Source organism: Heterocephalus glaber, unplaced genomic scaffold, assembly GCF_053883595.1.
Source record: "Heterocephalus glaber isolate CG9 unplaced genomic scaffold, H.glaber_assembly_v1.0 deba00001111, whole genome shotgun sequence".
Classification (NCBI taxonomy): Eukaryota; Metazoa; Chordata; class Mammalia; order Rodentia; family Bathyergidae; genus Heterocephalus; species Heterocephalus glaber.
In genome coordinates, this window is record NW_028258194.1 from 904,016 (window position 1) to 931,812 (window position 27,797).

The 27,797-nt window shown below is 56.3% G+C and overlaps 1 protein-coding gene and 1 long non-coding RNA gene across 6 annotated transcripts; one reads left to right on the forward strand and one right to left on the reverse strand.

Annotated features, from left to right (window-relative positions):
* Fkbp9 (FKBP prolyl isomerase 9) lies at positions 1-27,488 on the reverse strand. 5 transcript variants are annotated; one of them, XM_087210113.1, is made up of 11 exons: positions 26,915-27,488; positions 16,562-16,707; positions 16,035-16,224; positions 15,311-15,456; positions 12,318-12,507; positions 10,895-11,040; positions 4,887-5,073; positions 3,553-3,698; positions 3,091-3,220; positions 1,845-2,005; positions 1-483 (listed from the first exon to the last, which is right to left on the reverse strand). In XM_087210113.1, exons 2-11 carry the CDS (start codon positions 16,647-16,649, stop codon positions 422-424), a joined length of 1,446 nt encoding a protein of 481 aa, XP_087066239.1. In that variant the 5' UTR covers positions 16,650-16,707; positions 26,915-27,488; the 3' UTR covers positions 1-421. The 5 variants fall into 5 exon arrangements, with proteins under 5 accessions (XP_087066239.1, XP_087066238.1, XP_021105812.1 ...); XM_087210112.1 differs by lacking the exon at positions 26,915-27,488 and adding an exon at positions 24,010-24,035; XM_021250153.2 differs by lacking the exon at positions 26,915-27,488 and adding an exon at positions 22,910-23,188.
* LOC110347151 (uncharacterized) lies at positions 21,396-24,130 on the forward strand. Its single transcript, XR_002391585.2, has 2 exons — positions 21,396-22,387; positions 23,788-24,130. It is a non-coding gene; the product is annotated as an uncharacterized LOC110347151 (long non-coding RNA).
* Positions 27,489-27,797: the final 309 nt, after the last annotated feature.

Sequence of the window (27,797 nt, forward strand, 5' to 3'; positions counted from 1 at the left end):
TAGTGAAAAACCTTTTAATCTCTTTAGGTCGGTGCTGGCCACTTTTTCTCCTGCTCTTCCAAGATGACATTATTTCCCGTTAATTACAAGGCTCCCTGGCGGGGCAGCCTCCCCAGTCCTCCGGGCCAGGCCGAGGCGCTGCCCAGGTTCGGTCCCGCCCCACCCCACGCGTGCGCCGTGGGATCCGATCCGCTCGCCCCGCTGGCCGCTCGCTCCCGGAGACCCTGGAGCCCTCGCTGCACTCTGCGCGACAGGTGACGGGTGTCGCTTGCCCCCTCCCTGGCACAGGCTGGCTCGGGCTGTGCACTAGAGCTCATCGTGCTCGGCCTCCTGGTCTTTGAGCTTGAACTCCGCAGCTGTGACCGCCCCGTCCCCGTTCCGGTCCTGGTTGGTGAACATATTCTTCACGATCATCTCGGCGTCAAATCCGGGAGCCAGCTTCCCTTTGCCGCTGGCCACCTGGGCGTGGATGTACTCTGAGAACTGGGGAAGGGGGCGGGGCAGAGGTGAGTGGCAGCAGCGGCCCTCAGAGCTGGGGAAGCGGGCCAGGGGGACAGGGCCCGGAAACAGCCCGACTCGGGGGGACACCAGCAGACCAGGGGATGCGGGCCGAGGGTGCAGGGGCCCTGGCAGTCCCTGCCCCGCGTCCTGGCCCCCGAGTCCCTCACGGTGGGCCGGCCTGAACACATGGCACCCGCCGCGCCCAGCTGCACTGGGCAGGGACAGACAAGTGCAAGCGCAGTTAGGGAGCGACAGCGGCGGCAGCAGGAAGCGCAGTGCACCAGGAGGAACTCAGACGCTGGGGGCGGGGGCGCAGCCCTCCATCCAGACCTCGGGAGGCTCCCAGGGCAGCGGGTTCGCCCGGCAAAGGGCCAGGGCCGAGCGCTGGCCGGGCAGAGGGGCTGGCGGCGGGGCCTGGGGGGAAGCAGCAGCCGAGGCCACACGGCCCTGAGGAAACAGCCACTCTGCAGTCGGCAGGACGGGCGGCCAGGACGCCAGGGCCAGAGGTCCTGATGGGACCACGAAGCGCCAGTGGCCAGGGACAGCCACAGCACCGAGGGAGGGAGGAGAGCGGAAAACAGAGCAGGTGGAGGCCGCAGGGGAAGACACCGGGAAGCCAGGTTCCGGGTCCCCGGGCTCCCTGGGCCCGGCCGACTCGGGGCGAAGGGGCGACTGTCACCTGGGCTAGGCCAGCTGCAGTGAGAGTGACAAAAGCCTGTCAGATGGAAGGGGCTCCACAAAGAATGAAGTGCTGCTGAAAGTGAGAACAGAATGGAACGCTGAGAACGCTGGCCACACCCACTGGCCCACGGACACGGGAGGAGACCTGGAGCCCGGGTCGGAGGCCGGCCTGGGCGCCACAGCGAGACCCTGCCTCGAACAGAAGAGAACGGCAGGCTCGCAACCAGAGGCAGGGAGGACTGGCAAGTCTTCTGAGGTCGTTTGTGTTCTGCATCCTGGGGATTGGACCCAGGGCCTCTGCACGGAGCTGGACCCTCAGTCTCTTTTTATCTATCTACTTATTTATTCATTTTTGAGACCAGGCTTCACTAAGTCACAGAACTGCTCGGGCTGGGCTGGAACTTGCAATCCCCGGGCTCCAGCCTCTCAGAGCACTAGGGTCAGAGGCGTGCACCACCACACCCAGCGTTGTTTGAGGTTTGTGAGTAAAGGGAGCAAAAGAGAAAGGCGCGGGGAGCAGGGGGAGGAGGAGAGCGTGAGCCTGCTCCGGCCGGGCCTCGCCTCACAGCCACCAGAAGGGTCCCAGGCACCCAGCACCGCCCGGCCTCAGCACAGCATGGCCCGTGGCCCCGGCCCACCTGGGTCGGACCAAGAGCCCTCACCTCCTCCAGGAGGACGGCCCCGTCGCCGTCCTTGTCGATCTCCTCGAAGAGGCTGGGGGACACCTCGCCGGTCCACACGAACATGTAGCCCTCGGGCAGCCCGGCCACCAGCTCCAGCAGCTCGATGTCGAACACCAGCACGGCGCTGCCCGGCACCTCCCCTGCTGCGGGAGAGGACGGCATCAGCAGGCAGCAGGCAGCAGGCAGCAGGCAGGCTCCTCCTGGGGGGCGCAGGCCGCCTGGCCGCGCTGGGCACCGAGCGCCCGGCACTTGTGACGTCTGCTCACAACAGTTCAAACACACAGGTCAAATGAAGACAGGCAGTCGGCACCGTGCACGCCTCGGACCCCAGCACTCGGGAGACTGAGGCAGGAGGACCACTAGTCTGATACAGACCCATGCAACTTATCAGGACTCTGTCTCAGAAAGTTAAAAAATGTTTAGCTCAGTAAAGTGCAAAGCTCAGTGCTTCTGTCCTAAATTCAGTCCCCAGTGTGGCCAAAAATAATAGTAATAATAATCATATAAAAATATAGGAATAGGGGTCGGGGATTTAGCTCAGTGGTCCCGCCACCTGCCTTGCAAGTGCTAGGTCCCGAGTTCGATCCCTGGTACCAAAAATAAAAAAAAAAAATATATATATATATATATAAAATAGGGCTGGGGATTTAGCTCAGTGGTTCCACCACCTGCCTCGAAAGCGCAAGGTCTTGAGTTCAATCCCGGTACCAAAAAAAAAAAAAAAAGGAATAAAATAAACTAGACCCATGAACACTACACATAGAATCAGTATTGTTCCACGGAACTTTCATTTCAATTTTATATTTAAAACTAAGTGTCTAAGGGGCCGGGTATTTAGCTCAGTGGCACAGCGCCTGCCTTGCAAGCACAAGGTCTTGAGTTTGAACCCTGGTACCAAAGGAAAAAAAAAAACGAAATGTCTACACGTTTATGTGTAAGTGAAAAAAGTCTGAAAGCCACTAGTTGAGTCTACAGTGGTAGAACTTTTGAATAAATCTAGCAGCAGAACTTGAAGAATAACAAGTTGGTGGAGGTACCCCACACCTGTAATTCCAGCACCTGAGAGGCTGAGGCAGGAGGACCCCAAATTCAAACCACTTAGGAAGACTGACTCAAAATAAAAAGGGCTGGGGATGTAGCTCAGTGTGAAGAGCCTGGGTTCAATCCCCAGTATTGGGGGGGGGGGAACAAAGAGAAAAAGAAAGATCAACCCAATTGCGCTCACAAGCCAGCACTTCGCAGGTCCAGGCAGCAGCAGGGTGAGGGCGCTGCAGATGGGTCGGGGCAGACCGCAAGGTGACCCGCGGCCACTGCACCGTGCAGCAGCCAGTTCTTCCAGGACACGAGAGCAATCTCTGCCAAAAGGGGGCTTTCCTAGCTGGGCTGGAGGCAGGGCAGGGAGCCCAGCTCCTTCCAAATCTGCTTTCTCTAAAGGGCAGCACGGGGTCTTCAACCAAAAGCTGAAAACCACACAGAGAATCGGGACGGCAGAGCCCCCAAAACCAGGCCTGGTGGTGCACACCTATAATCCCAGCATTCCGGGAGGCTGGGGCAGGAAAGTGGCAAGTTGGAGCCCAGCCCAGCCGAGTTCGTGACTAGCCAGACCCTCCCTCCAGGTAGAAAATAAACAAGCAGCAGAAAAAGGGCACGCCACGCCACGCCACGCCACGCCACGCCACGCCCTTACCCACGCCGGCCTCCCCGTAGCCCAGGTGGGGCGGGATGACCACCGTGCGCCGCTCGCCTACGCACATCTCTCGGAGCCCCATGTCCACGCCCAGCACGACCTGTCCGAAGCCCAGCACCACGTTGTGCGTCTTGCCCAAATTCCACCTGAAAGGGAAGCGGGGCGGCGCGGCGTCAGGGCCCAGGGCGCTGGGGCGTCCGAGGAGGGGACCGGTGTCCGGGCCGTCACGGGAGGGGCAAGCGCGCCAGCCCCCGGTCTCCCGGCGAGCAGAGCTCCGGGCCCTGGCGTGTGTCCTGCGGGACCCTGGGCCTGCGTCACTAGCCAGGGTCCCCCCTCCCTCCCTCCGTCCCTCCAGGAGGGACAGACTGGCGGCTGCAGCTCTGACCCAGGCCCCTCGCCGCCAGCGTCTGCCCGGGACCGGTCTCCGCGCAGCCCTCCCGGGGCCCCTCTGCCCCTGCTCCAGACCGGAGGGCAGGCAGTGGACGCCCGGCCCTGCCCGAAAAGGACAGGAACACTCGCGGCAGACTGCAGTATCCGGAGAGGGGCGACCTGTCAGGCTCGGTGGCGCTGGAGCCACAGACCCACGGATTTCACTGGTGCTGAACTGTGCGTTTTTCGTATTTTAACACTGTGATTAGGCTGTGTTATGATGCTCGTTATTTTTTGACAGCACCTTTACTTTCAGTTTTTGAGCACGGTCTTGCTAAGTTGCTCGGGTTGGGGTAGAAGTTGCGACCCTCCTGCCTCAGCCTCCCAGAGTTCCAGGACCACAGGTGGGTGCCACCACACCTAGCCAGGCCGCATTTCATTGGTGATGATCCTGGTTCACACCCTGGATTCTCTGAGACCTATTCTCAGATTCAGCTCAATTCACTTCTACAAAATGCTCCTCTGGGCCAAGGGCGAGGAAGACACTGAGTTTCCTGAACGTGTTCCGAGCAGCCAGAGACGGAAACCAGGGTGACAGAGGAAAGGCAGGTGGCACATGAAGAGCTAAGAGAACAGCAAAGCAGGGGCCTGCTCTTCCCAAAAAATGAGGAGCGGTTTTGAGAAAAGGGACGACAGTGAAGCCGGGGAGATGTCGGCTAGAAGGAGGAGAGTGCAGTGCACGGCCTGCCCCTCTCCGGGGCAGACCTGGGAAGCGTGAGAAGGGCCTCGGCAGAGGAGGAGCCCGCGTGAGAGGCAGGCCGGGGCCCCTGCAGGAGGCTCTGGGCCTGGCTGTGTCCGAGCGTCAGTGCTCAGGCAGCGTCCAAGGCCGAGCCAGTCCGGCAGGTGGGGAGGTGCAGGCACAGCGAGGGTCACTGAGTGAAGGAAGAGAAGCTGCCGGGCCTTACGTGGAGGCCAGCAGGGTCCCGTCCAGCAGCGACGCGTTGTAGTGGTACTTGAGGAAGTCACCCTTCTGGCTCCGCACCGAGCAGTCGGGCGGCCGGTAGTGCGAGGTGATGTTGACCGAGTCCGAGGGGTTGTGGAAGTCGACCACCTGCACGTCGAACACCAGCACGGCCGAGCCTGGGATGTTCCCTGGGGACAGAGCCGGAGGAAACCGAGGGCACTGGGCAGCCCTGAGCGCCATCCCACCACCCCCGCCTCTGGGCGAACGTGCACAGCTCACAGAAGTGTTTGTGGGGGCGCACACCTGTGATCCCTGCAGCTGGGAGGCTGAGGCAGGAAGATCACTGTGAGTCCAAGGCCAGCCCTAAGGAAAAGTGTTTTTCACACACACCCCAGCCGTGAAGAACCCTTAGGGCCAGGCGGCACCACAGCCCCAGAGCCGGCAGGCTCTCTGTGGGCTCAGTGACTGCTGAGCGAACCCCGAGCACCTCGGCTGGTCACCACCAGGTCACCTCAGTGTCAGCTTTGTGTGCGTGCACGCGCGCGTGTGTGACCATGGGGCTTGAAGCCTCAGCTCACACGTGCCAAGCAAGCATTCCACCACTGAGTGACAGTCCAGCCCCTTCTAGCTTTCATTTGGGGTCAAAGTCTTACTACATTGCCAGGCTGGCCTCAGACTTGTGACTCTCCTGCCTCAGCCTCCTGAGTGGCTGGGATTATAAACTTGTGCCACCACGCCTGTCTAAGAGTTTTTAAGGAAGTGTTTCCCGAACAAAAGACGTACAGGACTGTCCTTAGCCCTGTGCATAGAAGGAAACCAGCGCGCACTCAGCTTGTTCAAGGTGTGTGCCAACAGACACAATTTGAACCTGGACAGAAAAGCAACCCCCGTCCCAAGCCTTTTCTGAGTCTGACTCTTGGCTGGTGTCCCTCTCCCCTGCCCTCCCCCCATCTCTCTCTCTCTCTCTCTCTCTCTCTCTCTCTCTCTCACACACACACACACACACACACACACACACAGCACTCTCACAATGAATTCCTAAAAGTACCAGATCTGAAGTGCTTCATACACGTAAATCTACCCCTTTTTTGGTACTGGAGTTGAACCCTGACCTTCACACTGAGCTACATCCCCGCCTGCCTTCACTTCTTGAGACAGGGTCTTGTTAAGTCATTTAGTTGCCCCCACTGGGATCAAACCTCGGTCCTCCTGCCTCAGGCTCCCAGGATGCTGGGTTACAGGCCTGCACCACCACACCCGGGGACTCGATTCTGGTGCTTGCCCAGGCTCAGGGTAATGCTGGAGAGCCAAGCTGTGCTTCCAGGAGGGCCGTCCACCCCACAGGGCTCTTTCCAGGGGACCGGGGAGCTGCAGACTGCACGGCACGGGCTGCTGGGGCCACTGACAGGGCTTCCAGGTGGGGCGCAGGGGGACCCGGGAGAGGACCACAGGAGGGCAACGATGCAAGGCAGCCAGGACAGCACCTACAGACCCTCAGGAAGGGGGCTCCAGGGCTGCCTGAGAGAGGAGCCAGGGTGCCGGGACTGATGTGTCCCACGAGAGGACGGAGGGTTTGGAGGGCATTCGTGTCAATGCGTCTTTTATTCCAGTACATTTTATTTTTAAAAAATTTATTTTACTTATTTATTTTTTTCGGTACCGGAGATCGAACTCGGAACGTTGAGCTTGCAAGGCGGGTGGCGGAACCACTGAGCTAAATCCCTGGCCCTACAGTACGTTTAAAAAATTTAAATATTCACAGTCTTTTTCGATCATACCTAGTAAAAGAAAAAGACCATGTCATCATCTGAAACAGGCGAGCAAACAAGCAAAGCCCGGGCTCGGGCAAACCGGCCACCTCCTGTGGCCTGACAGCGGCCTCACCCCAAGCGGGCCATTACCCGGGCCGAAGCTGTTGCCCATGTTCACGCAACGTGGGCCAAGCACAGGCGGGGACGGGCAGTGCTGCTGCTCCTGGAGCCGTCGGCTTCCTGCGAGACTGCCCGGCCGTCAAGTCCGCCCCTCGCCACCCTCCCGGTGACACAGGCGGCCAGAGACCAAGGACAGGGTGGGGAGCTGCAGGGAGGCCAGCGTGTGCAACCCGCAGGACGGTGCCACCTCGGGCATCAGGGCTGCGGGCTGCCCTCTGGGGACACGGCTGAGGACAGAAGCCTCCAGAAACTTGCAGAGGCAGAAAAAGGCAGCTTCCCTCACCCTCTGTGGAGGAGCTGGCGTGACGTGAGGACAGGCAGACCGGCTGAGCGCGGAGCCCCTCGTCCCTGGGCCTCTGCTCCCTGACTGGTCCAGGGGCCACCAGGAGAACATGTGTGTCCTGAAGCGGGGCTTCGTGGGTCCAATGCAGCCCTCACAAAGAGCCCACAGGCGCTGCTCAGGAGGGGACAAGCTGGTCCCACAGGAAGCCAGGCTCCAGGGCACTCCCGAGCCCCAGGGCCTCCTGGGGCTGCCTGTGGTTTGCTCTTCAAGGCTCTGTCTCATGCTTGGTGGAAACCCAAAAGGAAAAGCACCATTTCAGCAAATGGTTTTCATCAGTGCATTCTTTCCAGATAAGGAAAGATCAGTCCTGGGTCCTACAGAAACCAGCAGACTCATAAAGTGCTGACCTGCTTCTGCCCCCAACACTGAGGACAGCGAGGAAGCAGGCCGCTGGGTGCAACCTCAGCTGATCTTGTGAGACCAAAGCGACTCCATTTTGCCAAAATCCCCCATTCCCCTAGTCTCTCACAAATTAATGGTTAAAATGTGCTTGCTCTGGGACAAAAGACACAATCTGTAACGAAGCAAAGTTCCTGAGTTAATTACTCAGCCATCTGTTTGCCCAGGAAATGAAATGTTCTGGGCCCACTATCCATAGAACAATCTGTAGATCTGCTGACCATCGGCACGTGACAGTCGGCCACTAACCTTTGTCCCTCTTTTCCCCCGTAAAATCTACATGTAGCCACCCCTCAACCCCCGATGGGCCTAGCCAATCAGAAATGCACACTTCTTGCTTGCTAACTGTCAACCAATCATGTAACTGCTAAGTGAAAAATCTCCAAACCTTGCTGTAACCTCTATAAAACCCCCGCTGATTTGAAATTCGGGGCTCTCAATCTCGACCCACTGCGTCGGTGACGGTTGGGAGCCCCTGCTCGAGCTTGAATAAACGACCCTCGTGTGCTTGCATCAGAAATGGCTTCCTGGTGGTCTTTGGGACTATGTGATCTGGGCACAACAATCTGTCGTGGCTTAAATCAGAAACTTAAGTCAGGGAGGAAAAGTGCTTCTCCTCAGTATACCCTTTCCCACCAGCCTGGTTACCCCTGAATCCTGCAGGGAAAATCCCCAAGAGTGGTCCAGTACCCATCAGGAGAAATGGAGTACAGCCAGCGAGACCTGCACAAATTCCACCAGCAAAAAGAATACAAAAGCAAAGTAAATACTGCATCCACCATTCCTAAGGAAGTCAACAAAAAATGGCATATGAAGTGGTGGCACAGCCCTGTAATTCCAGACCTGAGGAGGCTGAGGCACGAGGAGTCCCAGAGGGACAGGAGAAGGGGAGACAAGCAAAATAAAGATATGCCAGGACCAGGAACTTAATAACCTCAATGAATGTAAACACGGCACGGCATAGACGAGAGCTACGATTCCTATCAACAAGGATGAGAAGGGGGAAAGGAGATTTAGAGGCGGAAGAGAGGCAAGAGGGAAGGGGACTGAAGAGGAAAACACACTGTAACATGTACTTGTACCCACTCCCAAGAGGCCTGTGACCTGCACGTGCTGCAAACACGTACTAAAAAAGAAAAAGGAAAAAGGCTGGCTTGGGTACTAGCATCCATAGAGTGAGTTCCTGGCCAGCCTAGACTATGGAGCAAGACCCTGTCTTAAGGGGAAAGAAGGAGCCAAAATATGACAAGAAAGAAAACAGAGTTGAAATGCAAGGCAGCCATTGAAAATATCAGTTGCATCGTACTAAATGGACAAAAGCTGAAAGCTTTCACTCTAAAATCCAGAACAAGACAAGGATGTCCCCTGTCACCAGTCCTAGTCAATATAGTTCTGGAAACACTAGCTAAAGCAATTAGACAAGACAAAGAAATAAAAGGAATAAGAATACAAAAGGAGGAGGTTAAAATATCATTATTTGCGGATGACATGATACTCTGCATAGAAGACCCCAAAACTCCACCAAAAGACTCCTAGATTTAATAACCAAATTCAGGGCCGGGGATTTAGCTCAGTGGTTTCGGCGCCAGCCTTGCAAGTGCAAGGTCCCGAGTTCGATCCCTGGTACCAAAAAAAAAAAGAAAGAAAGAAAGAACCAAATTGATTAACATAGCTGGATACAAAGTCAACACTAAAAAATCAATAGCTTTCCTATACACAAATAACAAACTCAGTGAGAGAAATTTGGGAAACAACACCTTTCACAATAGCATCCAAAAAAATGAAATACCCAAGAATCACTCTAACGAAGGAGGTAAAAGACTTACATTGAAAACTACAGTATTCCAGGGCTGGGGATTTAGCTCAGCGGCACAGCTCCTGCCTTGCAAGTGCAAGGTCCTGAGTTCGATCCCCCGTACAAAAAAACAAAAACACTACAGCACTCTGAAAAAGAAGATTGAAGAGGACATCAGAAAATGGAAAGATAACCCTTGCTCTTGGGTAGGAAGAACCAATATAGTGAAAATGGCCATACTTCCGAAAATGTTACACAGATTTAATGCAAACCCAAAGTCCCAACAGCATGTCTCACAGAATTAGACAAAGCAATCCTAAATCATTTGGAACCAGAAGAGACCTGGAATAGCAAAGGCAACTCTTGTCAACAAAGGCAAAGGAATCACAATCCCTGACTTGAAATTGTACACAGAGCTACCATGATAAAAACAGCATGGCACTAGCAAAATCAAAACAAAACCCAGACCTAAGGATCAATGGAACAGACTGGAAGATGCAGAAGTCTCCTGTGATTTCAGCATCCAGAATAAATACTGTTGTTGTGCCCAGGAGACTGGCCCCCAGAGAGGCCAGGTCTGAACCCCTAGAACCTGTGGCTGGTCATCTTGTTTAGAGGGGCTTTGCAACTGCCAGCAAGTTAGGGGTCTTGGAGTGGGGATGATGGGATCCTGGGTTGATGGAGGCAGGGAGGCCCGTCCAGGCTGGGCGTCAGAGGGGCCACCACCAGGAAGGCAGGCTTCCAAGACCCCCTTTTGCCAGTACCGGGGATTGGACCCAGGGACACTCTGCCCCTGAGGACATCCCCTGCCACCTGCTTTTTTTCTGAGACAGTGTCTCATTACATTTCCCAGGCTGGCCTTGAACTTGGGATGCTCCTGCCTTGGCAGTAGTAGCCTGGTTACAGGTGTGTATCACTATACCCAGCTATTTACACTACAACTTTTCAAGGAGGTCTGCTGATAAAAATGTTCTAAAACAGGATTGTGGGAACAGATGTTCTAGAAGTCACCAGACTGTATACTCACAGGGGTGAATCTCACGGCACCCAAAACAAAAGCCAGAAAGACAGCTTAGCACTTACTTTCAAACAGCTCACCCGAAAGAGTAAATAAGTACACATATGGAGAGATGAAACATAGCAAAATGTTGAAAACTGGTCAGCTTTTGACTCTGAGGTAGGTTCAAAATTGTTCAAAAGGAGTCAGGTGTGTTTCTCTCCATAACCCCAGTTACTCGGGAGGCTGAGTCAGGAGGATCACAAGTTTGAGCCCAGGCTAGGCAGCTTAACAAGACTCAAGAAACTTCAAGACTTAAGGAAAAGCAGGGAGGAGACTATAGCTCAGTGGTTGGGCGCCTGCCGAGCATGTGCAGGGTCCTGGGTTCAAACCTCAGTACTGCAAAGGTATCTGTCTTCAAAAGGAAATGAAAGTGGGAGGGGGACAAGGAGCAAACAGCAGAGCAGCTCTGACACTGAGGCCCCTGGGCCTTGGGGCTCGGGCCGCGCCCGCTGCCTCCCGGGAGTGCAGGACGAACACTCACCTCTGCCCTCCTCCCCGTAGCCCAGGTGTGGGGGTACCACGATCCGCCGCCTCTCCCCGATGCACATGCCCAGCAGCCCCTGGTCCATGCCGGGGATCACGTAGCCCTGCCCCACGTAGGTGTCGAAGGTGCGGTTCCGCCGGTAGCTGGGACAGGAGAAGAAGGCAAAGGAGCGGTGAGGACAGCAGCAGCAACACAACCAGGACGGTGCTGGCCTCCTGCTGCAGAGGAGGCCTCTGGGGCACAGAGCTCTGCAGAGCCGGGCTTAAGCTCCGGGCTTCTGCGTGCGGGGCACAGGTTCTGTGCTGTGCTGTGCCGCGCCTCCAGCCCTGGAGACAAACACCCGCACTGACAGCCAGAGAAGCAGCAAGAGCAGCGGAGCCTGCAGTGCCGGCACAGTGGGACGGGCCAAGGGTCAGACGCAGCGGCGGGAGGCCCCGGGGAAGGCAGGGCCCACAGGGCAGGTACACTGCTCACTAGCTGTCCTCACTGTTTCCATTACACAAGCGCGTATTATCTTTGAAAATAAAAATAAAAACGCTAATATAGTGTACATTAGAGGTAGAAAATAAAACCATTAAAGGACTTGAAAATATAGGCAAACATATATAGACTCCAGGGAGGGACGGAGTTTGTACCAAGTCACCTGAGACAGAAACTGTAAGAAAAGGACAATAGCCAACGATGTCAATATAAAACCGAGAATAAGGGCCGGGATGGAGCTCAGTGGCACCGAGCCTGCCTGGCAAGTGCAAAGTCCTGAGTTCGATTCCTGGTAGCAGAAAAAAGCAAGGGAACAAAGCCGGGTGTGGGTACACTCTAACCCCAGCTACTCGGGAGGCTGAGTGAGGACGGCACGTTTGAGGTCAGCCTGGGAGCTTCGTGAGCTCTCATCTCAAAACAGAAAAAGGGGGCCGGGGATGGAGCTCAGTGGTTTCGCCACCTGCTGCGCAAGCACAAGGACCCGGTTTGATCCCTGATACCGAAAAAAAGAATGCATTACTGAAATAAAATACTGTAATATCACAGAAAAAAACTGTTCTGCGAGGCTTTGGGATGGCTAAGTAAACCGGAAGTCGGACACCTGGAGAGGCAGGCAGCTGCCACAGTTTGTTTACAGGAAGCCGAAGAGGTTTCCGGACACTCAAGCCACAACTGGCACGCGTGCCCGTCACCGACACCCGGGCCAGCTGCACAAACAAGAGACCTGAGGCGCAGGTCACAGGAAGGAGGCTCTGCACCCCGAGGGCGCGGTCACCCATCCCCCACAGCCGCCAGACACCTGCAGCAGGGAACAGCGGAAGCTCCGGGAGCCAGGGCCAGGCCCCGAGGCCAGGGCAGCCCGCGCACTGCCAGCAGCCACTCCCACGTGCGTGTGCGTGCAGCCTCCGCAGGGTTAGGTCGGCCCAGCGTGGCCGCTCACCTGGAGTCGAAGGGGCTGCCGTCCAGCAGCGTGCCGTTGTAGTGGTACCGCATGAAGTCCCCGCTCCGGCTCCTGCGCTCACAGCCCTCCGGCACCACCTGGTTCTCCACGGAGATGCTGTCCTTGGGGTTATGCAGGTCCAGCAGCAGGACATCGAACACCAGGGACGCCTGCCCGGGAATGTCTTTCCCTGGGGTGGAGTGGGGGAGCGGGCTCCATCAGGACCCGGACGAGGGACGGCCGAGCCCCGTGCTGCGCCCGAGCTGGCCAATCCCCTGCATGAGGATCTCACACCTCTCGGGCAGCCCCGACTGCTTACCACGGCGTCCACCCAGGGGTTTGTGGGCACCGCAGGAGCCCCACTGACTCAGGCCACGCAGCCATCGGCCAGCCAGGCCCATTCCAGCACCAGAAATCGAAGGCTCTGGGTGCGGGGTTCTGAAACCACCCGCAAGCCAAGCACGCTCCTCTGTGGTTTCTGCCGGTGCACCAGTCCCAGTCCCAGACCTCTAATGGCGCCAATTCCAAAGCTCTGGCCCGGTCCGTACACTTGGTGAAAACCTGCCGCCAGGTACATGTGGTGGGGCACACCTTGCAATCCCGGCACTCGGGGAGGCCGAGGCAGGAACATCACCAGCTTCAGATTAGCTGGGGCAACTTAGCAACTGAGTGAGACCCTGCCTCAAAACGACACACACAGGGCCAGGGATTTAGCTCAGTGGTCCTGGCACCTGCCTCAAAAGCGCAAGGTCCTGAGTTTGATCCCTGGTACCAAAAAAACAAAAACCCCATACATACACACATACATATTTTAAAAGGGTTGAGAATGTAGTTCAGTATAAAGACCCTGGGTTCAATCCTGAGCACTAAAAAGAGAGAGAGACAGCAAGAGAGAGAGAGAAACAGAGACAAAGAAACTTATAATCAATGTTTTAAAGAGCAAAAATACAAAATTAAATTCAATCCTTTAAGTGCATCCAAAATAAGGTATAAATAAAATGAAAGTTAAAAAATAAATAAAATAAAATGAAAGTTAACTAAGATAAAGGGAAAATGGCAGCCACAGTCCAAACACGAATAGTGTTCAAACCACTCCTTCCCCCTTCTGCACACTCTGCCTCCACTGTGGGAGCGCTGAGCACAATCCACCTTCCACGCCAACAGCTGCCCGTCCAGGGATCCAAGCAACTGCTGATGGAAAATACTCAAGAAAAAAATTATGTATGAGCTGGGTGTGGTGGTGCTCGCCTGTAATCCCAGCACCGAGGGAGGCTGAGGCAGGAGAATTACAAGTTCAAGTTCCACCTGGACAACTTAGGAAGATCCTGTCTCAAAGTTAAAAAAGAAAAGAGGGCTGGGGATGTAGCTCAGTGGTGGAATACCCTTGATTTTGATCCCTGGGACAGAAAAACAATACATCTCTACTGAACATATACAGACTCTTTCTCTTGGTTTTTTTTTTTTTTTTTTTTTGGTCCCAGGGATCGAACTTGGGACCTTTCACTTTCAAGGCAGGTGGCAGCACCACTGAGCTAAATCCCTGGCCCTCTTTCTCTTGCGATTATTCTGTAAAACAATACAGCACTGGAGCCACTTATTTAGCATGGACTGGTGTGAGGTGTTACAGGCCATCTCACGTGCACGGAAGGAGGTATGGAGGTTGCACGCAAGCACCCCTGCGGTTTCGTGCGGGATTCTGGAACCCATGAGGGGTCCTGAAGCTGACTCCGACAAGGCACCGAGACAGAGCTGGGCCCGCACTACCCTAACGAATGCATTTATAGCGTCAGCCCTCAGAAGCCAATGTCGTAAGTAAGACGCACCACAGAAGTGAAATGTGGCACTCCCGGTATCGCATGGCTGTACCTCTCCCTCAGTCTGAACCCTTGGACCAGCGAAGGCGAACTTTCTAGAGCTTTCAATAGTAACCAACAGCCAGCTGCGGCAGTGTGCTACAGGCTCACCACCACTGCCTTAGGCTGCGTGCCGTTCACAGGGGCAGCGGCAAGACGCTGGAGCCCAAGGCGAGGGGCACGGCAGGCCTGTGGCCTGTGGGAGGTGGTGCTTCTGCAGAAGGGTCCTCCCCACGACGTCAGAGGGAATGAGCTCCTCCTGAGAAGACCACCATCCACTGCGCTGGTCAGATGGGCGAACAGGAGGCTGAGCCACAAGCCACGCAACAAGGAAAGTCCTCGAAGTGACCCTAACGTGTACTAGCTGTACAATATTGTACAGCTTGACTGAGACACAATTCGAGTCCCACACAACTCACTGCTGACACTGTACGTGGGCCGGGGGTGCAGTCCATGGTAAAGCCCTTGTTCAGCATGTGTGAAGCCTCGGTTCAGACCCCAGTGTGCAGTGCACGCGCACATGCACGCACACATGACAGGGTGGTTGCGGCAGTGGTTTTCAAACTTTATTTTTCTTTTAATAGGGCACTCCACTGACTCACCTTCTTTCTGTTTTGGTACTGGGAACTGAACTCAGGACCTTGTGCTTGCGAGGCAGGCGCAGCGCCACTGAGCTCATCCCCGGCTCTCAACTCACCTTCCTTTTACGACACTGTGTGCCTCTCGGTCATGTAAGACAGGAAAAGGGGGTGAACAGGGAGATGCTGACTCCATGCACTCCGTCCAATCCTCTCCTGCTCCGTGGGCCGTAAGAGCAGGACACAGCCTGCACAACATTCAGTTTCCTCTTCTCCTCTTCCCTTTTCTTCCTCTCCTTTTCTTCCCCAGCACTGGGGATCGAACCCTCAAACTGAGCTCCCCTCAGCCCTTTTTCATTTTTGAGACAGGGTCTCACCAAGCTGCCCAGGCTGGGCTCCGACTTGTGAGCCTCCTGCCTCAGCCTCCCAGGGTGCTGGGGTGACCGGTGCGCACCCCCACTCCACACTGGGCTGCCTGGTGGGCTTCCTGTGGTCACATCGAATTAACCTCTGTAAAGAGACGGGCTCGGGACAAAAGGGTCCCGGGGAGGGCAGGACTCACCATCGCCAGCTTCGCCATAGGCCAGGAAAGGAGGGATGGTGATGACGCGCCTCTCTCCCACACACATGCCCAGCAGCCCTGCATCCATGCCCGGGATCAGCCAGCCGATCCCCACGTACGTGTCATAGGTCTTCATGCGATTGTGACTGAGGACCAACCAGAAGGGGAGGAGTCCACACCCGTGTTTCCTTCCAACCCATCCCTCGGGAAGGACTGTGTCTCCCAAATCTTTGCTGAACGAGCCCACACCCAGCCCCAGGGACAGGCAGGTCTGGGCCTGCGCTCCCCACACAGAGAATTCCTCATGGCCAAGGAGAAACACAAAGCTGATACTTATACCACAGTGAGGGAAAAGGCCCAGCTATTCCACTAGCCACACATACAATGCTTCCAGGAAATCTCCAGTGTACCCTAAGCTCCCGGGCTGCATTTCCCCCTTGTCCTTCCACAGGAAACCCTAAGAATGAAGCAACACTCACTCGAGCCTTCGAGTCAGGACAAGACCTCAAAATGCTGGTTAGCAAGACAAGCACTGCTTTCAGACTTCCCTCACGAGTATTAAACGTTGCTCCAGGACATGGCCCGTGAGGCACTCAAGTTTTCCAAAGCATTTGCTACTGGTTAAAGGTGGGAAGCACCCTTTCCTGGTGTCTTCACAGCACAAAAAACAGGCTTGCCAAGGAAGCCAAGGCACCCTGCAGACCCGGCTGCCAGCGGGACCCACCTGGAGTCGAAGAGTGTGCCGTCCAGGAAGGTGCCATTGCAGTGGTACCGCACGAAGTCAGACACCTGGACGGTCCGAGGGCAACTGGCCGGCTTGAAGTACGTGTGAATCTGCACCTGGTCCTCAGGGCTCCACAGGTCCACCAGAAGCACATCGAAATGGAGCACAGAGTCTGGGGGGATCATGCCGGCTAGAAATGAAAAAGAATTCACACTGAGAAAGTGCTGCCTTCCGAGCCAGATAAATAAATACCCAGGACGCTTCCCACGCAAATGGAAGCCAAAAGGGCTTCAGTGGCCATGCAATTCCAGTGCCCCTTCCCCTGCCTTTGACGACATTAAAAGAGAAGGAAACCAGCTCTCCTCTCACTAACGCTCGGACTGACTGCGCCTCCTCTCACGTCTCTGAGACACCGAGGACGAGATCCCGGCTGTGCCCACTGCCGTCCGTCCCTCTCCTCCAGACCTCTGCTGGCCTGCACACATCTGGCTGCTCTGCAGATTCTGGCAGTGCAAGTGGAAACTCACCGACTCCCTCGCTTCCGTAGGCCAGTTTCGGGGGGATCGTGACGAAGCGCCTCTCGTTGACGCACATCCCGACCAGGGCCTGGTCCATGCCCGAGATCAGCTGCCCTTTGCCCACAAATGCGTTGAAAGTGGAGTCTCTGTCATAGCTGAAGATGCGAGCAAGAGAGGAAAGCCTAAGTGGCCCTGTCCTCCGCAGGGGCGGGCCGGAGACCACACCCGAGGGAGGGTGCATTGGGGAGGCCGCCGGGCAGGAGGGGGGGGCAGGGTCTCCAGGCCCCCGTGAGCACAGCTAGCAAATCTGGCTCCGTAAGCACTGCTCTACTCGCTACGGAAGTAAAGTAAGACAAAATGAAGTTCAGTTTGTTTCATGAAACAGCCATGGATTCTTCCGTTTTCTATGTGATTGGTACCTAAAGGCAACATCATAGATATTATGGCCCAAGTTCACCCCCCACAGGAGTCAGTGCAGGTCAGGAGCCCCAGGTAACCCAGCAACCCCCTCGTCCGTTTCTACACACAGACACATACGAACAGCTCCAGAGGCAGCTGCGAACACATCACCAGTGGGTCTGCGGGTGCAGCAGCTTGCGCCTGATTTCTCTCTCATTCTCACTAATCGCACGCTCCTCCTCCACTCCTCCTGGGCGCGGTGCGGCCACTCCCGGCCGTTCTAACAGCCTTCCTGCCCACGAGGCCACGCAGAAAGCGGACAGGACCCCAGGTCCGGGCCCAGCCAGCAGACACGAGCACAGGGCACAGGTGCGACACCTGGGCCAGCGCCCAACTGCGCTCGGCTTCACCACGCTGCGCCACGCAGCACCACAGCCCCGCGGGGCTAAAGCGGCAGAACGCAGGCTGCAAGGCTGGCGAGGGCAGGACGCGGGCAGACAGCACCTGTGCGTACACAGGAAGTGGCGGCAGCATCCCGGTCACCCCACCCCTCCGCCACCGTCATCAGTGGTGCTGCAGGCGAACCCAGGGCCTCAGCTCGGGGCGACATTCCCAGCGCTTCCTGTTTCGTTTGTTTGGGTTTTTTGTTTTGAGACAGTGTCTTGCTAAGTCACTAAGCTGCCCCAGCTGGGCTCCAACGTTGGATCCTCCTGCCTCAGCCTCCCAGAGTGCTTAGACTACAGGCATGCACCATCATGCCCAGCTAGGAAGTTACTTTAAAAATATACACTTCAGGGGGCCGGGGATTTAGCTCAGTGGTCCCTCCACCTGCTTCACAAGTGCAAGGTCCTGAGTTCGATTCCCGATACCAAAAAATAAATAAATAAATAAATAAATAAATAAATAAATAAAAATAATACAAATATATACACTCTTCAGAGGTTCGGCACTTCTCTTCATCTACAGAACCCGACGACAGCTCTCAAATTTAATAAAGTTTTCAATGGTAATTGCTTCTTACAGAACATTTATTACGTGTTAGGCCTGGAGCAACGTGAGCTCTTCACATACACCATCTGGCGTAATCCTCCTGCAGCCTGCGACGTGGACAGGGGTTAGCATTTCCCAAGCGCACAGCCACATGGGAAAAAGCCAGAACCTCGGACTGCCAAACACTACGCTCTTGGCTCGAGGCCCCCAAGTGGTGTGTAAAGATCATCGCTCCCACACAGCATGAATTTCTCATTGGACGACTGCCTGGAAGGTGTTAAAAACAAAAAAACCCTTTCTGTAAGAAGATGTACGCATTTATACGCTAAGTGTCCAGCCTTATCCACTGCTTAAAACTCCCACCATCTGGAAAATGAAGTTGCTCTTAGAAATTTATGCTGATCAGGGCAGCTGGCGCCGGTTCACGGGCAGCACCAAGCCCAGAGCCGGTCGTGAAAACTGTATTTGCAAAGCCCGGACTAAGCACCTACCCAGCCTGTCCCGACAGCTCGTCTATACTTTTTACGGCCGTCCCAGCCCGGGTCCTGGATGAAACACAGGCCACACGCGACCTGGGCAGTTCCAGGAAAGTGAGAAGGGGCCGAGGGTGGCCAAGCTCACAGTCGGCGGTGAGACCCAGAGCCCTGGAGGTCAGCAAGAGGGCACTGACCCACCTCCGCCCGTCTGTTCAGGGGAGCCCTGGAACTCCTGGTCAGGGGAAGTGGGCAAGAACAGGAAATTTAAGGGATCCCACAGAAATAAGTACCGCCGTCCACAGGTGAAAGCATATGCACACAGTCCCAAGGCGCCCCTAAAAAAGCTGACAGAACTGATGGACGAATCTGGCAGGAGACAAAGCCAACACACACACAGATGAGTCCCATCTCTGTGCTGACGCTGAATGGGCCGAACAGGAAATTAAGAAAACAGTCCTACGTACAATAACGTCAACAGGTTTACTCAGGAATAAGCTTGCCCAAGTAGCCAGAGGACTCACACCCTGAGCCCTAAAGGGAAGGAGCTGGGTGCGAGGTGTGCGGACGCCCAGTGCGGTGCCGCTGGGGTGGGCTAGGGGCGCTGTTAGCGCCAGCGGAGCAGAGCTGGGGCCTTGGTGAGGCTCCGCGCAGAGAGTCTGCAGGTGGGAAGCAAGGAGAGCAAGCACCTCACCTCCCCCGGCCTCCCACCTGCCCACACCGGCGCCGCCGTGGCTCATCCAGCACAGCAGACAAGCGTCCTCTCTGGAGCCCTGCAGCCAGCACGAGGCGGGGACAGGAAGGCCACGGAACCGCCTGGTGCGGGGACAGGAAGGCCATGGAACCGCCCGGCACGGCCCGCACCCGCACCTCCTCTACCGCAGACCCTTCTCACACCGCTGGCCCGCTCCTGCCCACCCCACAGCACCCTCCAGGGATGCTCTCCAGAGTCAGCCCCCCAGAGCTGCGCGTGGGGGCGCACACCTGACATCTCGGCACCTTGGGGGGCTGAGGCAGGAGGATCACACATTCGAACCCAGACTGGGCAACTTAGCGAGATCCCATCTTGAAATAAGAAGCAAAAAAGAGCCGGGGAGGTGGCTTGGCACAAAGGTCCTCAGTTCGAGGCTCAGGACCCTCCCCCAACACACGAAGTCCACGCAAGCAGCACTCGGTCAGGAAGCCCACGCAAAACCTGGCCCATGCAACCCACCAAGCTGTCAGCTGCCCCCCGGAGCACACGAGTCACACATGACAGCCAACCCCGTGGCTCTGCCTCTGAAAGCAGACTGCCTCTGCAGCAAGAAAGGACTTTTAGAAGAGCAAATGGCACAAGTCAGGGATAGTGGCGAGGCCTGTAATCCCAACTCTTGGGAGGCTGAGGCAGGAGGACTGCAAATTCAAGGCCAGCCTGGGCTACATCGTGGAGCCTGTCTCAAAAACACAAAAAACAAAGAGAAAAAAACGTCCAAGTGAGCCCACTTCCTCCGGAAAGCCCCCAAAGCCTGCTCCACCCCCACCTGGAAAGGCCAGTTCCGGGAGACTGGGAGGGAGCGGCGGTGCAGAGCTGGCCAACACGGGCCCAGTGTGCGGCAGGGACGTGGCCAGGGCCACAGGGTGGCCCTCGGGGTGAGCGTGGAGAGTGACTCTGTGGGCCCCGCCCTTTGAGCTTTACAGAACTATCCAGCCATGGCTGTTGCTGTGTTGATGTTTTGAGGGTCTCACTACGTAGCTTAGACTGGCTTTACACTCACAGCAATCCTCCTGCCTCAGCCTCCTGTGTGCTGGGATTACAGGTGTGCACCACCACACTTGGCTTCTAACCAGCTCTGAAAAGTCTGCACATATATTTCTACTTATTCATTTAGGTGCTAGGGGTTGACCCCAGGACCGCATGGATATGCCCCCCCGGCGCACAAACGTTCCCTAGGGCGTCCCTCAGAACTGGCAGAGGCGACTGAGCCTATGCCGTGGATGCACTGCACGCCCACTCACTCACCTACCCCAGAGCTGGCGGAGGGTCACAGCTTTCCGCCCCCTCCCGAATGCCCCGGGGCTTGGGAGCTTCTGGTCCTCGGCTGGGCTCGGCCAGCGCCCCTGTCTCCCTAAGACTGGGAGCTCCCGCACGGCAGGCTTCTGTCTGCGTCATTCACTGCTGCAGCCCAGCCGGCGCCGAGAAGTCAGCCACCACATGTTTGTTGAATGAAGGAATGAACATAAATGAAGTTGGCCTCTGCTAATGAGTCTATGATTTTTTTTTCTTGAGACAAGGTCTTGCTAAACTGCCCAGGCTGGTCTCAAACTTGCAACCCTCCTGCCTCAGCCTCCCAAGTAGCTGGGCTTACACAGACATACCCCACACCCTGCTAATCTAAGATTCTGTGCGAGCCAGGCTTCCCCAGGTATAGTCCTCGGCCCAGCACCACCAACTGGGAACTTTGCACAAGTTCGAATTCTTAGGCCTCATCCAGAGCTACTGCATCAAAAGTCGGGTATGCCAAGCGTTGCAGGCAGCTCTGACAGGCGCGGGGTGGGCACCAGGGCATAGCATCCCCGACGCCACTAGCCCTCGTGGCAAAGGCAGGAGGCGGGCAGCCAACCACTCCCTGACCCCCACACATGCTAACCCACCCACCCTGGGCTCAGCTGATGATGACGCTGACGCTGCCCGGGTGGCAACACCAGGACAGGCTGGACGTCGCCCCAGGTGACCAGAGCAGCGTTCCTCGGTGACGCTGAGCGGGGGGCGGGGGGGCACAGAGACCAAAGCCAGAGCGATCAGGCGGGTAAGCAGTCTCTGCCCGGGGCCAGGCAGAGCGCGGGACGGAGGCTCCAGGAGAGAAGCCCCGTGTGGCCCAGGGTGGCTTCGGCTCCGGGCAGCGCCCCGAGCTGAGCAGCCGAAGCCCAAGCCCCTCCACTGGTCCTCACTGGGTCTCTCTCTGCTCAGGATGCAAAGGGTGTGCGAGCGGCGTGTACGCCCCTCCGCGCAGGGCCTCCCCCCGCAGGCTCTCGGCAGGGACCCGCTGGCTCCTGGGACACAGTCCGCCGTCAGCTCACAGTCACTGTGCCCCCACCGTGGAGCGCTGTGTCCACTAAAGCTTGCTGACAAGCCCTGGAGAGCAGGCAGCTCGCCGGCTCCCGCCCGCCCGTGCCTGCGCCCCACTCGCCTCTCCTCCTCCCCGAAACGCCTTCCTCAGGCCCGGCCCTGCGCCCAGGTCTCCTGGCCACCGCCCGCGTCTGGCACGAAGTCCAGGCCGAAGGCTGGAGCCTTAAACTGTCCGGCCTGGCCGTGCACGCGGCCGGCCGGGAACCTGCAGGTGTGAGCCTCACTGCCGCGCCTGACTGCCACCCTCCTCGCTGTGTGAGACTCAGCGGGCCCCTGGAGACCAGTGAATGCGGGCGAGGGCCGCTGAGGCCTGCAGGAGCCGGGGGTCTGCGCGGCCCCTGCCCTTGCTGCCTCCATCCCAAGGTGCCGCAGCCCCGGCCCGGGGAGGGGACCCCGCGCCACTGTCCGCCGGCGCCCGGTGGGCAGGGCCAGGGTACCGCAGGAATCGCTCACCACAGCCGCAAACCCTTCCAGGCAGGCCTCCCTTGGGGGCCAGGCTAGGCCAGAGCGACAGTCCGCCTCAGGGGCAGAAGGACGCCTCTGTGCGCTAGCCAAAGGAACAGGCGGATGGTAGGGAGAGGTGATAGACGCAGTCGGCCAGCAGACCACCTACACCTGCCGGACGGCCAAGCGCGCGGGGCGGGCAGGGGCTGCGAGGACAACCCTGGAGGGAATGGAGAGCACTGCGGCGCTTCCCCACGAACCGTCAGCCCACTCCGGGACACAGCCGCAGGGGCGGCCCACACACTCCGGAAACGGGCATCACAACGTCCCTCAGCACGGAGGCCGAGGCGCCACCCGGTGAACGACGCGGAACGCGGGAGCCACGCGCGACAGCACCAGGTCTGCAAGCACGCCGCTCGCTCGGTGAGAAGCGCCAGACCCGGGCCCACGGGCTGCAGACCCAACGCCGCGAAAGGCGCGGGCGGCGGATGCGGGCGCGGGCAGAGACTTCCCCAGGCCCGGGGCGAGGGCCTGCGCGGCGGCTGGGTTAGCCCGGTCTCTGCCCGGCCGCTCCGCGGGGGACTGCGCAGGGCTGGTGTCTCAGAGCAAGGCGGTGCTCTGAGAGGCTGCAGCAGAGGCGGGGTGGGAAACCCGGGCGGTGCAGCTCGGCGGGCGCGGCCTACCTCGCCTGCAAGGCCCCGCTGCCCAGCTCCGCTCTCGCTTGCTCCCCCGGCCGTGCGGAACGTGCAGGAAGAGCCCGGCGCTGCCAGCGCCCAGCGGGCCCCGCGCCGCTCGCCAGGCCAGGGTTCCGGGCCAGGCAAGGTTCTGGGGCGCCAGTCCTCGGCGTCTCGTCGCGGGGGGCTCGGGCCGCGGGCACCCGCAGCCACTCGCGCTCCCGCGGCCGCTCCCCGCCTGCACACGCGCCTCGCCCGGGCCGGGCCGTACCTGGCGTCGAAGCGGCGGCCGTCGCGCAGGCTGCCCACGTAGTGGTAGCGCACGAAGTCGCCGGGGCGCACGGCGCGCGGGCACTCGGTGGGCACGGAGCGCCGCTCGATGTGGAGCTCGGACTCGGGGTCCAGGCCCAGCCCCGCCACGGGCGCCGCCTGCCCGGTCACCCAGAGCAGCAACAGGGCCAGAGCTGGCGGCGGGCGGCGCAGGGCCGGGAGCGCCATCGGCCTGGGGCTCGCTGGGGACGTGGACTCCACGCGCCCGGGCGGGGCGGGGCGGGGCGGGGCGTCGTCCGCCCCTCTTCTCTCCTCTCCTCCGCCAGGCCTCGGAATCATTTCCCGCCCCGGGACTCTGTTGGAAGCAGCGCGCGGTTCCGCGGGGCCGAAAATTAGAGCTGTTTTCCTTGTGGTCGAGTTGGAGTTGCAGCCCCCCCCCCCCCCCCGTGGAGTGCGCAGGGCGTGGGTGAACCCGGGGCCGCAGTTGGCTGCAGAGTTTAGTAAAGCGTAGGAATGATAAAAGTAAGCCCCCAAGGCTCATTTAACTCGTTTTGGAAACAACCATAATCCAGATACCAAAACGTAGCAAAGACCGCGAAAGAAAGAGGGAGATAGAGAAAACCGGGCACCAACCAATTTATAAACACAAAAGCAAAAATACTAAATAAAGCATGAACAAATTGAAGTCAATGTATTGAAGGAAAAATGCGGTCCATTACTTGGGCGTTGGGTGCCTTCTGTAAGTTAAAGTTTCAGTGTCCTAAGATGAAGATAACACTTGATAATTACAAGACTGTTGTAGATATTATTATTTTAGATTCCAGGGATTTAACGAGAAACTACAGGTAACAACCAAGAAATATTCATTGTTTCTATTAGAGCTCATTCTGGTGAAGAGATTATTGTGAGGTGTGCTGACTACAGCCCGGAGAACAGGAAGGAAAGAGATGAGAAGCTGATGTAAACTCACAGCTTCAAGCTAAAACAACAAAGGAAAAGAAAAAGCGGCCCCACGACCCCTCCTGCACCCTGAAGATCAGCCACAATGCATTCTGCGTTTAGAACAACCAAAAAGCAGCAAGAACTTCTCTGTGGCCAGACCTGATGCCCATGCTTGAAATCCCAGCTGCTGCAGTCGCTGAAGCAGGAGGATTTCTTGAGCCCAGGAGTTTGTGGCTAGCCTGAGAGATGTAGAGACTCCACCTCAAAAGATAGAAAAGAAGGGCCGGGATTTCACTCAGTGGCACTGAACCCTAACCCTAAGTCCAAGGTCCTGAGTTCGATCCCCAGTACCAAAAAAAAAAAGAAAAGGGGGCTGGGGTGTATCTCAGTGGTAGAGTGCTTGCTGGAATGTGTGTGGGCCTGGGTTCAATCTCCGGGAAAGGGGGGGATGGAGAAAAAGGAAGGAAAGAAGGGAGGGAGGGGGGAGGGAGGGGGGAGGGAGGGGAAGGGAAGAAGGAATGAAAGAAAGGTGGGTGGGAAGATCATAAGAAAGGGAGGGGGAACAAGGAAGAATGCACGTATTTACAGCTATGTTGATTTTTGCCAAAGGAGGCGAGACCATACCTTGGATGAAGGACAGTCTCTTTAATAGAACACCATTAAAAACTGGACATGCATATCCAGAAGAAACTAGACCTTTATCTTTCATCATATACAAAAAAATCAACTATGGCCAAGGATGGAGCTCAGTGGAGCCCTGCCTGGCTGGCAAGCACAAGGTCCTGAGTTCGATCCCCCGCACTGGAAAAAAATAATCAACTAGAAACTGGACTAAAAACATAAATGTAAGATATGAACCTGGTGGAAGAAAACAAACCCTTTAGGACCATTGGTCTGGGCAAAGATTGTTTGTCAAGGACAGGGCCCCCATCACTGGAAACAAAGCAGAAATTGTCAAATGGATTCCATCAAACTGAAAAGGAAGGGAACCACAACTAAGGCACCAAACTGCAGAGTGAGAGCCAACTTCTAGACCAGCCGTCATACATGCAAACTGTTTCATCGACACGGGATCAATTTCTACAACATACAAGGAACTCAATCCAACAGCAAAGAAACCAACCAACCAACCAAAAAAACAACCAATCCGATTCTAATCTGGCCATGATTCTTTAATATACAGTAGGGTATCATCTCCCCCCCCCCTTATTTTTTTGGGGGGATCGGAGCTCGAACTTGGGTCTTTGGGCTTGCGGGGCAGGCAGTGGAACCACTGAGCTAAATCCCCAGCCTTCTTCTTTCTCTTTTACTCACTATTTTCCTGTCCTTGTCTCCCCAGTGGGGGAAAGATCATCAGTGCAATAACAGCTCGTAAAAATACAGCTTAAGAACAAAAGAATATGAAAGGGGACCAATACAAGGAGAAGAAACCCTGGTCTTGCTTCCAGTTGGGAATTGCTAACCTGCCCCACCATCACTGGGCTGGCAATAAAGCCTTAAAAACCTGGAGCCAGGCATGGCAGTGCACACCTGTAATTCCAGCAATCAGGAGGCTGAGGCAGGAAGATCACCTCAAATTTGAGGCTAGTGTGGGGTACATGATGAGTTCAAGGCCAGTCCAAACCACATAACAAGACCCTGTTTCAAAAACCCAACAAAAGAAAAATAAATCTGGGGCTAGGGGTGTAGCTCAGTGACAGAGTCTGTGCTTCGCATAGGCGAAGGCCTGGGTCTGAGCCCCAGAACCACAAAGAATGAACTGCACCTTAAAAGGGGCTGAAGAATAAAAGAGACTGAGGGGATCATGGGCAGGGGGTACCCCGGGAGGGAGTGCAGAGTGCTTCCAGCTCTGGGCCTGGGTGGGGTGCATGTGCACTCCTGGACAGAGGGTTGCCATTTGCCTCTGTACCTGACCCGAGCTCTGAAGCCGTAGGCGTAAGGGGTGATGGCTAAAAACAGTATTTCTGAATTATAACCGCCAGGGAAAGAATTCCTGCGTGATTCATTGGTTAGGAGATGGGAAATTACTGTGTGGCCTCCATCACAATCAGAAAACTGGACTGGATTTGCGGTGGCCCTCTGTTGCCGTGCTGGGCCCGAGCCCCTGGGCCGCTCCGCCATACCACCGAGAGGAGAGGGGAAAACAGGCTGTACTGCAGGTTGGCGACGCCAGCTGGGCTGTTCAACCACTCACCGCCTGCAGGCGCCACACTGCCCCCCTGACCCACAGGTGGGCGAGCTGCTTAGAAAGCAGGACCGGCCTCCACCAGAGGGACGCTCAGGCCACACAGAGCCCAGGCCTGTGCAGGAAGGCTGCCTGTCCCTACCAGACCACAGAAACGCCGAGGGCCACTCTGTTGGAACCCAGGGACTTTGGCAGTCTCAGGACACAAAGCCAGCCCTAATAAATTCAGTTCTCTTTCTATGCTCTCACAATGATGAATGTGAAAAAGAAATTACCAAAGTACGTCCATTCATAATAGTTATCAAAAAGAATAAAATACTAAGGAATACAGTAGTTGTAACCAAGGAGGCAGGAGATTTGTATATGGAAAGAAACTAAGGAAGACCAAATGGAAACACAACTCATGCTCATAGATTGGAAGGCTTAATATTGGTGAGATATCAGTTCTACCAAAAACTATCTATGGATTTAGTGCAATCCCTATCAAAATACCAATGAAGCTTTATGGAGAAATTGTAAAACCCACCCTAAAATGCATATGGGAATTCAAGAGACCCCAAATAGCCTGACAGATCTTGACAAAGAACAAAAGCTAGAAGCATCACACTTTCTGATTGAAAAACTTATTATAAGACTACAGTTTTCAAAACAGTGTGGCATTGACAGACATGTCGACAGATGGAACAGTACAGAGGGCCCAAAGTAAGCCCTTGTACATGTGGCCAAATTATTATTATTATTTTTGGTACCGGGGATCGAATTCAGGTCCTTGCACTTGCACAGCAGGCGGCAAAACCACTGAGCTAAATCTCTGGCCCAGGCCAAATTATTTTTGACAAGGGGGCCAAGACAAGTCCAAGGTCTTTGCAGGCAACTTACTGGTTCAGGAAATTTGCCACAAAGGCTGGTTCGCTTGCCAGTTCCTCTCAGAGGGAAGCTTGGTTCCCAAGTTCTTCCAAGGATTCCAAGTGTAACTTTACCAGTCTCTTCATGGCTTTTGTGTCCACTTGGAGTTTCCATCCTAAATTTGAGGACGCTCCTTATATGGTTTAGGTATTAACCACAGTGAATACCACATCTGAGGCAATTATGTTATCTTCACTTCCTTGGTGTATTATTTCATTAAATCAAAGTTAAACAGCTATCAGAACTCTGCAATCAGATACATTTTCAACACGCGTCGTGACACTTCTGGATCCCGCCTCAGAGCTATAATAGTTCCGCGTCACTGGGCAGCCCACTTTACTCTTCCCACTATAAAATCAGGGTACCATCAGCAGATATTTTATTTTTTATTATTTAATTATTCTGGTCCCGGAGATCGAGCCCAGGGCCCGGCGCTGGCTAGGCAAGCTGTCTGCCACAGTCACATCCCCAGCCCCCCAGTCATGGCTTTTAAATGTAAAATCAGGGATCAGGGGTGTAGCTCAGTGGCACAGCGCCTGCCTGCCAGGCATCCCAGCCCTGGGAGAGAACGATGCAGTCAATTCCCAAACCTTGGTCCACGCAGTCGACACTGCGGGTTAGCTCTGAATCCCGTGCTCAGGAGAACCGGGCTCCCACAGGTATTCCGAAGCGGAAGCCTCCTACCCGTCCGCCCAGAGCAGCGGGGCGCTTGGGGTCGCCACGTGACCCGCCGGATCCGAGGCCGCGGCCCAGAGGCGGGCGTGGCCCGGCAGGTGAGCGACTCTGCCCAGGCGCGCGCCCCGCCCCGCCCCCCACGTCCGCCATGCGTCGGGCCCGGAAAGCCCCGCGGGCCCCG